General features: G+C 43.3%; 1 protein-coding gene across 1 annotated transcript; it reads right to left on the reverse strand.

Moving 5' to 3' along the window:
- Window positions 1–441: 441 nt before the first annotated feature.
- Alg9 (alpha-1,2-mannosyltransferase Alg9) lies at window positions 442–11,696 on the reverse strand. Its single transcript, XM_065424521.1, has 2 exons — window positions 10,290–11,696; window positions 442–1,577 (listed from the first exon to the last, which is right to left on the reverse strand). The coding sequence occupies exons 1-2, from the start codon at window positions 11,558–11,560 to the stop codon at window positions 1,061–1,063; spliced, it is 1,788 nt and encodes a 595-aa protein (XP_065280593.1). The 5' UTR covers window positions 11,561–11,696; the 3' UTR covers window positions 442–1,060.
- Between the last annotated feature and the right edge of the window lie 128 nt (window positions 11,697–11,824).

An 11,824-nucleotide genomic window follows, 5' to 3' on the forward strand; every position in this document is an offset into this window, starting at 1 on the left:
TCTGTGAGATTTTGGAAACGTAAATATTTGGGAACAGTAGCCGAAGTAAAAAAGTAGCCAGGATCTTTTCTGACAAGTGGTTAAACATATATTGCACTGTTTGTTTTAAGGTACTGTGTCTTAATTGAAGATGCTGTAAGACACAATATATTATTTTACAGCTTTGAAATGACAGTCAACAATACCTTGTTGTTTGCCTGTACTTTGAAATGTCTCAGCTGAGTAATTTAACGTTTACCTTTGCCAGTCTTCATAGCTGTTTTAGGACTTATCTCTACGGTTTGCAAGGAGTATATCTGCAGCAAAACTGGAGGCATTAATAACAGCAGGACCCCTTTCAGGGGAAGTACTCTCTCCTTGACATGTCTCAGTTGCAATGTCACCTGCATCACTACCCTGAAAAGCAGCACAAATAGTTCTAGGCACGAAGATATAATCCCATTTTCTAAATCACAGTCATTTTTATGTATACAAACACATTATAATGAGACTCAATGACATTTCTAGGTGAAACGCACTTTAATTATGGCATTTATCATGGCTTTCAGCAATTAAGAAATTCACAAACAGGTAATTTGTGAACTCCAAGTATGCCACATTTCTTTCTACTTGTTATGATGCAAAGAGCTTTCATGAGCAGCTACTGATGTACTGAACTGGTTCCAGACCACACAGTACTGACTTGGGCACAACGTTTGTAATTATTTACATAGGTGTGTAGGTTTCAATAACTTACAGTATAAAAAAGCTTATCAGCATTAAAAAAAGATAGTAATTAAAAAAATCTTATGTATAGTTTTACATTGTACATGCAAATGGTGTTTTTGCTTATTTTCAACACTACAGAAATATAGCAATGCCAGCTGATAGCAAAACTACCTGTACTGAAAATTTTGATGACCGTGTTACTAGTTCAAAACTGAAAATTTTGTCAACATGTCAGGTCTTTAGTCATGGTTGAAAATGTCTTAGACATAAACACACAAACCAAGCGCTAAGTAATATGGAATGCTCTTTTAGCATTGGGTCGTGGACCACTTAGAAGAAAAAGAAAAAAGAACTAAGCCTTATTCCTAGTTGGTTTCTTTCGCTTGAGCAGGTAGTAGTTGACATACACGCACTGTTGTTCTGTTACAAATGGCACATAAAAGGTTCTTGCATAAATTGGAGACCTCTTGCTGTCCAAAAACTTGACAGAAGTGACGACCTCCCAATCTGGACTGGATGAGTAGTCAGGCTCACGATCAGTCACATCATGACCATCTGTGTCAACAAGGTAGTCACACACAGTTGGATTTACGTAGCGAGACTGTTCTTCTCTATTGGCATCATTCATATCTGTGGGTATGATGCGTGTTGCATTAGCACCAGATGCATATGGCTTGGGAAGCTGTCCTCGAAATTCTGACTCAATGAAGGAGAGTTCCCAGTTTTGAGGTAGAAAAAAAGACGAAGGAAATCTGTACCACTCTTTCCCCACACAAAGTGTTGATGGCATAATGTCACCCTGGCTACCATGGCTGTCAGCACCAAGGCTTGCATGTGGCCCAAGCTCCATGTATATCTCCATGGGTGCTCTGCAATGAACATAAGGGAAATAATTTCAAATGACTTCTTCATGAAAGTTCAAAAATTTGTATTCCGTGACCAGGAAACAAAAAAGCTTAGTGGCCCTGCAACACTTTTTAACAAAGTTACAAGATGCCTTGCACCCAAATAAGCATTGCTTCAATAATCTCCTCCTACAAAAATTTCTGAGAACCATTTTGTATCAGCAAAGTTGAAAACACAAAATTCCCTGGGAAGCTTTCCTTTCTTTTTCCTAAGATGCCAGAAGCTACAATGCAATGCTGACACATGACTGTATGACTGTGCTGAACATTTTATTTATTTTTTATTTTTTTACAGATGTCTGGAAGGACAACCGTGAACATGGGTGCTAGCCAGGGGGGACGAGCTTATGTGGCTTCAGCCCCCCCCCCCCCCCCCTTTTGTCTAGAATGTCCTTTTCATGCTCGAAAAGACATTTCAGCGTAAACGTTGCGAAATCGGGCTGGATTTCACGGCAACGCCCATGCACCGGGAGTCGCACATGGTAATCCGAGCACGGTTTCAAGGGCGTTTTGATGGCGAGCGGGTTCGTCGGGGCAACTCGCGAAGGCCGCGGAATCTACAAAGTGCATGGATTAAAATTCTGAAACTTTATAGGTATAAAGTTCTCATAAACTTTTGATGCGAGAGGTGCATTGACATTTCGAAAGTCGTGCTTTACATTTTCAATTCCGGATCTTTGCGAGTTCAATGTTCTTATAAACATTTGATGCCATTGCTGCATTGACTTTTCTAAAGTCGTACATCGGACCATACGATGAGACAAGCCAAATCAACACACTATCAGACAAGTTGACAAAGGCTGCAGTGAGGTCTGATGAGACGAACCACTGTGGTGGTTCATTCGTGCCGTCATGTCACAGAAAAGAATATTAACATTTTTTTTCACCTGCACCAAAGCATCCAGGTCAAGACACTAAAGCCAGCAAAGGTAACTACGGTCTTATCTACTTTTCTACTTTTACTTTTATTCGCGAGGACACATTGAGCCTCTTCAGATTTTCTTTTTTTTGTTGTTCTCACTACCCGCGGGCTGCCAGAACCAGCCAGAGCACACGCGTTTTTCTCATGTTGCCCTGACTAGCGCATGGCGCACTTCAATGCGCGTTCATTTTTCTCTGGACGAGTGGATTTTTGCCTGACTTAGTTTTGGATGCTTTCTGGCTAGCAGACGAGAGAAAAAAACAATGCGTGGTCGCTTGTCGCAATCACTGCGGGGACTTGACGGATTGCAATGTGTTCGCTTGACCGCAACCTCTCAGGAAAATTTTGTCTCGCCGGTGTAGGATGCCGAGCAGTATGCCTATAGTGTTCTGTGGACCAAGCGCCTCATGTTTTCTTTGGTATCCCGTCCGTAGTAACATTAGGTGCCCAAAGCAGGCATTCGATTATAGCCAACATGCTTTCCTTGCGTTTTTTTTTTTTCCACGCCCCAGCACCACGAAAGAAAAAAGGACATTGGTGCGGCGCAGCAAATTGTCGCATGGTGAAAGTTCCATTTTGGTACTTCTTTTGCGGAAAGTAATGAACCACGGACGCTTCAGTTGCTGGATACCCTTATTATGTTATGGCGATAGCAATTATATGGACACTACAGGTATATTCCTGCCATCGCCGTTGCCCTCATGCTCCGTATAAAGTCTAAGGGCGATAACATTGTGACCGCACACCGCATGCTGTATGTGCGAGTGAAAGCGTAAGGGGAAAGGGGTGACATGGGTGAGTCGACGCTGGTGGCACAGTCTTGTGTGCGCAAGGGAGAAAAGCGGGGAGCAAGCGCGCTGCCTCACATTGTGCGCGATACATCAGGGGAGTGGAGGGTGGGGGGGGAGGGGGGGCGAGCCTTAGCATTCTGTGATCTGTGAATCTGCTGTTACGCAAGATGTCTATTTGCCTTGTTTGACGCATTATATACAGTGACTTTTTCTTACATATGTAGATTTATTGGAGACTTATACGTACATTTAAATATTTTGTTGCGAGGTTTTGTGCATACGTGCAGTGAAACGCATACGAGGGTGAGTAAAATGAATGTAAGCCAACCCACACCATGCAATAATGGTTCGGTTCATTATGTTCAAGGCATGTGCATGGCACAGTTATCTCTCATTTACAAAAGTGACCTGCAGGTGTGAGGATAAAGGTTCTTCAATGCTCCCGTACACTAGGTTGAACTTGGTTTCGTGGCATAATGGACTCTCCAAAGGTTTAACAGCGTGGTGTCATGAGGTTTTTGACAGCTGAAGATGTTTCTCCTCCTAAAATTAGTCGCCGTATGGCTGCCGTGTACATTGAACATTGCATTTCATTGGCCACTGTGAAGCGTTGGAGAAAACGGTTCAAAGGATGTGAACGTTGCAAAGACAATCCAAGACCGGGTCGAAGCCAGTGTGAAATCACCCCAACACAATTGCACAGGCTGATTAGGGAGGATAAGAGTTGATGAATTGGTAGGGCAAGTGAACATCAGTCACGGTTCAGGTCACACCATAATTCATGAACATGTCGGTTTTCAGCTCTTGTGTGCACAATGGATGCCCAAGATTTTGAACCCTCGCCAGAAAATGGAGAGGTTCAGCGCTGCATTGACTCATCTGATCTGGTATTACAATGAGGGTGACAACTTCTTGTCTGCAAATGTGAGCAGGGACGAATCATGGTGCCACTAATACGAGCCTAAAACACGACGGCAAAGCTTACAGTGGAAACATTCGAATTCACCACCCCAAAGAAAGCGAGAGCCATCATTTGCACCGGAAAGGTGTTGACTTTTTTTTGTCGATCTTCAGGGGCCATTAATGACCGAATTCGCTAAACCTGGAGAAACTATCAATCGTTTTCGATATTGTGAAACGCCGGATAGGCTGCGTGTCGCAATCAAGAACAAACAACGTGGAAAATTGAGGAATGGAGTCATCATGCTCCACGACAATGCCCGTCCCTATGTCGCTGATGTGGGTAGCACAAAACTGGCAAAGTTCAAGTGGGAAACACAGCAACATTCGCCATACATCTCATACCTGTCGCTTTGCAACTTCCACATTTTGGGGAAATTGAAAAAACAGCTCAAGGGAAGAAGGTTCCTGTTGGACAATGACATGAAAGAGTCAGTTACAGACTTTTTGAAGCAGCAATCCAAGGAGTTCTATGAGACAGGAATCACACGACTCGTTAGTCAGTGGGACAAATGTCTAAATGCTCATGAAGGCTACTTTTAAATAAGGTACCCCGTTTGTCATATATTCGCATTGGCTCACTTTCATTTGACTCGCCCTCGCATATTTTGCAGAACTCTTTCTTTTTATATGTGCTCTCTGTTGCGACTATAATTTTGGTGCAATTACTCACAATACATGACCGATGACAGCTGCTCCTGAGCAATACATTCTAACAAAGGACAGCGTCATTGAGATTTTCCCCTGGTCGTTGCTTATGTACAAAAATGTAAACAAGGTCCTTGAATGACAGAGAGAGAGAGATGCAAATGAGGGAAAGGCAGGGAGGTTAACAAAGTTTCATTAGAATAATTGTCCTCAACTTGTTCATTGCATGGCCTTTACATTTGTCATATCAGCGGCACACACTGCTTTGTTGGTTTCAAACTGATATAGTTCTAATGTTCGATCGTATGATATTTTCTTTATGTATTAAACAGACAGAAAACATGGAAGCATTGATATCAGTTATTTCGAGTACAAGTTTTGGGACATATGAGTATTTTCTTATAAGAAAACCTACATGTTTGATTGTCTGATGGCGCACACCATTCAAGTATTCGTTGGCAACATCTTTTGCAATGACAATGCAGTTATTATTCATGTATTTGATCTCCCAACAAATTCTATTAGGAGGAGGCCGAGCCACAATGTGAGCCTCCCCCCCCCCCCCGACGAAATTTCTGGCTACCCCACTGGTGCTAGCGCTCCCACTTGAGCATGGCCATGATGAGGCATACTAAGGCTTGCCACTGTGTGTGTGTGTGTTTTCATTGTTTGTTCAGCATTTGTTGAAGAATTTGCTAGCTGAATGTGGCTTTAGCTGTTAACTGGCACCGACTCGTAATGACCATTTAAAAAATTAAGTCAATAACCATTATGTGCTCCCTTGTTGACATGGAGCTGACCACAGGGTGGCAGAGGTTCACTAAAGCTGCAGGAAAGTGCAAACTAGCTTCAGAGTACTATTGTCTGCATGTAGGTGAGTACTACTTTGTCCAAGTACTGTTCACAAGAGCATGGCCTAAAGTCCCATTATTTCTCATATATCTCCATGTACCATTCTTTTTTGCATATCAATTTCAACAAAAATTGCAGGGCCCATTTAAGGTGTCATTGCTCAGCACTTAGCAGCGACATTGATATGCTCACTGGCATGCCCACTCGCCCTTGACAGCTATGTTTAAATGTAACAAAAAAGGCAAATTATTTATCATTAGAAACAAGCATTCTGGATAGAAAGAGGGGAGAGGATCATGGCTCGAATAGCAAGCAGACAGATTTTATAACACACATGACTTAGTGCTTTGCACCTATTGCCAAACATATGATTATAGGGCTCAGCAGTTGGGATGAACTGAATTGCCTCGCATCCAATGCACGTATTGTGAAACTCAGAGGTGCACTCTATACTTCTGTCGACCCCAGGTGTGTGCCGCTAAATTCTATACAGTGCAGTGATGGCACAAGAAAATTACATTTCCTTATGGTTTTCAGATTCTGGAGATTTGCAGGTAGGTACACACTAACCATTCATGCTTAAGTATTAGTTTTTACCCAATATAATGCCGATTAGTGTTGCATGAGCACAGGCCTAAAGGTTTAAAAATAAGATTGTCTGTGCTAGCTTGGCACCTCTACCAGGAGCTCAGAGAGTTACTTTCTTTCAAACAAAGTGTTCTTAAAGGTACACAAAAGGCAAATAATAAGTTGACATAGGCTGTTAATATACCATTCCAGAAACTTCGGAGCACTCGGTTATGACAAGAAAATACTTAGTTTACGAGAAAATTGCAACCTGAAGGGTCCACATGCATTTAACGCAATTTAATTCACCCACCCTTGAGGGGAAATGGTGACGTTGCATACGCCATCACCACCCTTTACTGCCATTGATGAGTAAAACAGCACCCAACAGATGGTGCTACTGTTTTCTTTGCAAAATGCAAATGCATGGGAATGGAAAAGCCAAGCCATGACAGAGCGTTGGATTCGGGGCTGCAACTGTTATTGGTCAAGTGGCGTGGACTTTCCGGGAATTCTGTGACATCACATGGACATGCCAGTCTTTGCCACTAGCAGGTTGTGTTAGTTTTACAAGCCAGCAAAACCAGCGCAGCACCACACGATAACGAAACTATTGAAATGCAAAAGTGCGGACAGCATAGAGTGGAGAAAACGAAACCTTTCAACCGCCCAGACTGTTGTCAAGGGTAACGTCAATGAGTTCTATTTTTTTTTTTAAATCAAATAGAACCGGACAAGCAGCATTTTTTTTTCATCTTATAGTGCAAAACAATGATCTTTTCATTAAAAGTGGTTGCGTACTAGTGACAGAATTATAATGAAGGGTGCCATCATCGTCGGGCTAGAATGTGAATGTTCTGGGGGAGTCTAATCGTGTGCTGCATTTACCTCTACTTCTTTATTACTAAAGCTCTGTTCGCGATAATAGTGATACCTTAGACGTTCTTGAGCAGTAATCTATCACTTTAGCTGGACTTTAATTGTCCCTCTAACACCTCTGCTTTCGAGGCAATGCATACAGTAACTCATGAAAGGGCCGCACTTATTTTTCACAATTTTGATAAGGTGCTGTCCTTACACGGAACTGAACCTTTTGGTCACAATGGGGCCGGCACAGTTCGCGACTACTGCTTACCCCAGATCCCCGAATCTGCCATTGCATCAGAGGTAAATGTGCAGCTCTCACCATCTAGTAAGGGCACGTGGAGGTGCCCATGTAGGCAAAAATTCGCTGATACAAACGCACAGCATCGGGGCACCAAATGCGATTGCTTCTCGAAGGGAATTTTTTTTCTTCCAAATTTGGGGCGGCCAAATTGGGGGTGCAGCCTTTACACGAGTCTATATGGTATGGCGCTCTCGGCTTTCCCTGCAGAATGTCAGAGCACTATGTAAGATCACTACACCAATGTGATAGCAGAAATGCATGTGCAGTTTTGCGATAAAAGTTTGATAGCAAAAAAAAAAACTGATATGCAAGTAATTAGCACAAGCAAATGTCCTCAGACATAAGATGTAGGCTTATCACAGTAGCTACAGTGTTTGTAAATTAACATGTAAATTAATATGTGCAAGAGATGCAATGTAATTTGTGACATGATTTCCCAAACATTAGCATGCCTGTAGCCAATACAACCTATGTCATTTATTAACATTCTTAATTAAGTGCTTTGCATTTAGTGATCTTTTGCACCTAAGAAGACCACAAGGATCAAAGGTATGGCCACTGTCAAGAACGAGAAGTGGATGTGCATGCAAGAGATGCATTCTCCTGATGCTACTATTCCTTTCAGCAATCAAGGAAATTGAGGTGGTACAAAGCACAAAGATACATGCACACCACATAATTTTATCTTGTAGGACCCTTCACTAGGCTCCATTGGAAATTTTGGTTATACATTTGAAATTCTAATGTGCCATATAAGGAGCGCATTCCTGCAATAGTTTTTCAAAATGGTTTATTAGTATTATTAAAGGAGATCGGGGAAATTGAAATAGTGCATTGCCATGCGGCCAGGAGCCAAGCTTCACTGCCAACATATACCTCAGTCACACAGGACACTTTCAATCTCAATCAAGCTCGACTGGGATTGAAGGCCATAGAAATTCTCTCCCTTTGCCTCAACTAGCATCTGCAAGCGTCATTCCTTCCCTGCCTTCTTCCATACTGGAGCTGAGAGACTGTGTCATGCTTACGCCATGAGCTCTGTTTCCTGTCTTTTTTCTCTTCCTTATTCACAGGGTAGTCTACTTTCAGAGATGGTTTTGTGCATCTTGAATTGGATGAGTTAAAGTCATGTGCTGTAATCGGTGACATTGCAAGCAGTCCAGTCTGATGTGGAGGCGTTTACAGTCTGATGCGGCGGCATTTATGCATGCGATTGATTCTCCAGCAGGAAGCAGTGCTCCCTTGAGAGAAGGGGCACACAGGCTTTCGTTTGAAAATTTCAGCTGTTTTCTGGCTGTGTAGCAGTCTGATACTTTCCATACACAATCATTAGTGCATGGTCTACACACTATGCAAGTCTGTTGCCCAAACTTGATGAGGAGTCCTTTAAGTAGTTTGGTAGCAGATGGCAAGTGAACTTTAGGTAATCAAGGCAAATGGGCTAGTTGGTTGCTAGTTTTACTCATGTTATTAGTGTAACAGACACAGGACACAAAGAATGTACATACACGCCATAAACGCTTGATCACAATCAACAGTGCCCCATTTAAAAACTCTCTCCCTTAGCCTTGACTAATATCTGCAAGCGACATTCATTCCTTCCCTGCCTCCTCCCCACACACATGCATTTGTAGTCAAGCATCTGTGGTGTCCGTCTTCTCGTATTCCCATTTCTATTGTACAGGGAACACGCATGACGAATATCAAGTCAAGAATTGTGGCATTGCTGGAGCATCATTCCATGGCTCACATCAATGCCTAAACATTGGAAACTTTGGCCACCAATGCATTTAACAAGACATACTTGCTAGGACTGCTCTGCAAGTGATCTGCATATACCTAAATGGAATATATATCACTGCATGGAAACTAATTTATTTTTGATGGACTTATTCAATTCAATTCTTTATTCAACATCATCATCATGAGGATGTTTGGTGCGTCAACAATAAGCCAGAAGAAAGGCTTGATAGAGGTCGACGCACCCTACAATGACTTCGCAACAGTATCACAGTGTATCATATAGCATGTGTAAAGCATTCGCAATAGTAACATTGGCACAAATGAAACGGTATTTGAACATTACAGGCAAAGCAAAAACAAGCACTAAGCACTATGACAAAAGTTTCAGCGGTGCAAAAATTTACATCAATTCACAGCGCGTTATTTAATGTTATTTGCATTAAATTCACAGCATGTTACTCATATAATCAACAATGCATGAGAAAGCAAATGTCTGTGCAGTATGTGACCTCTTATGGTTTTGAATTAAATGAAATTAAATTCTGGGGTTATAGATGCTAAAACCACTATAGAATTATGAGGGTCACTGCAGTGGGGGACTCCGGATTAATTTTGACAACCTGGTGTTAATGGGCACCCAATACATGATACACGGGCATTTTTGCATTTTGCCCCATCGAAATGCTACCACCGTGGCGGGGATTCGATCCCGCAACCTCGGGCTTAGCAGCAAAAAAACTCTTAAACGTTCTTGTACTGACATTAGTGAATGTTCCAATAATGCCAATGTGTGTTGATTTAACAGTGACCGACATTGGTGAGAAAAACAAAACGAAAAAGCTTCACCGCTTATTGTGCAATGGCGACTTTGTTAGTATTAAAATTATAGTATGTCTCCTACTGTCAGTTAAGGAAAGAACAAAATGTATAAGCTTTCACAGCTCAGTATTAGTGCTGATTAAGAACGGATGATGCACATCATCCATTAAACCATGGGAAAGAGAACTTATCGATCTCAATCGAACCTGAAATTTCGATAGAGGGCCACCGTCCTGGACACGGACAGCAGCGTGGCGGTGACCAGAAAGACGAGCCAGAGATGCTGGGCCAGAGCGGACGTGGCGCGTCGTGCGACACCCGTCAGTGTGCGCGAGTAGAGGCTGGTCACAGACTCCAGTGTGTTGACACAGATGGCGGCACACAGGCAGATGAGCGGGTACACGGGAAAGAGGAAGCGCTCTTCCTTGTGTGCTTGGCTGAAAAAAATTGCGCACCAAAGGTAGAGTGGCGCCAGCTCCAGCAGGCAGTCAGAGCTCACACGGCCCTGTGGCGCATGACCTTGTCGTGTCAACTTAGGCCACATCAACACTACCGGACCTGACGCCAGAGCGGCTGCAAAAGCCACATTAAAGTTGAGCAGTCCGTTCTTGAAGTAGAAGGACCATGGTTCGACGCCGTACAAGTTGGCGCCGTGCTTGCTGAACACGTTATAAATGACAATGTTGAGGGGCGCCAGCACGGTTCGACCGAAATAATGCGAGTCGATGGCCACGAGCACGGGCAGAATGAAGGCGAGCGAACCCACACAAGAAACCAAAAAAGGGTGAAGCTTGCGCTTCACGCAAGCTATGTCGTAAGCAGCTGGCAAGCTAAGCGCGGCCGAGAACGGCCAGCCCAGTAGAGCACCTACGGCAGTAGCGAACACTGTGACACGGTAGTCCCCAAGGAACCAGCCTCCACATGCAACCATCGCGCAATACATGGAAAATGCGCTCGGAAGGTACGCAGTACAGGAGATGAACATGCCAGTGCTAAACAGAAGCAGGACTAGAGTCGAGCGTGCAACTACCGGTCCGAAGCGCTTAAGTACACCTTTATAGAAATAGACCTCGCAAAGCGCGCAGACGAAGCCCAAGATGCAACGCATAAAGTAAAATACAAGAACCCTGTTTGACTGAAGCAGGCTGCTGTAGACAAGGCCAGGAAGCGCGTGGAGCCAAAGGTACGCATACGATCGAATAGCGTACTGGGGAGAGTATTCCCAGGTTTGAAGCCCTTTGCCATACATCAGGTAGTGCGTAGGCTCCCAGTAGTTGAAGGTCTCGTCACAATCAGCTATGTTGTTCCACACTGCTGCACATAGTCGAGCGGACAAGATTGCTTTGAAAGCAGTATACGGCAGAGGCGCCCATGGGCCAAGTTGATCATCATTTGCATTCGCAGGTGGCCGGGGCTTCGCGGCCAGCTGAAGCTTTCTGGGGTGGTCCCTCGGTTCTTTGCGACGCTGCCGTGCCATCGTGACAATCGATGACTGTGAGCTTTGTATGCTTCCTTACTTCAGTTCAAAACACGATAACATGGCCTTTGAGTTGGCACTCAATGAGCAGAACAAGCAGACGTCGAAACACTCGTCGAAAGGACACATATCTGCGATGCGGTAGGCGATGGCGATGTCATTATTTGAAGATTATAAATTATAATACTATACACATTTATATACTAAAATAACAATTTAATATAGATATGCAGTAATTTATTGAAAACTCTAGATCTATTTGGT

Source organism: Dermacentor albipictus, chromosome 1, assembly GCF_038994185.2.
Source record: "Dermacentor albipictus isolate Rhodes 1998 colony chromosome 1, USDA_Dalb.pri_finalv2, whole genome shotgun sequence".
Classification (NCBI taxonomy): Eukaryota; Metazoa; Arthropoda; class Arachnida; order Ixodida; family Ixodidae; genus Dermacentor; species Dermacentor albipictus.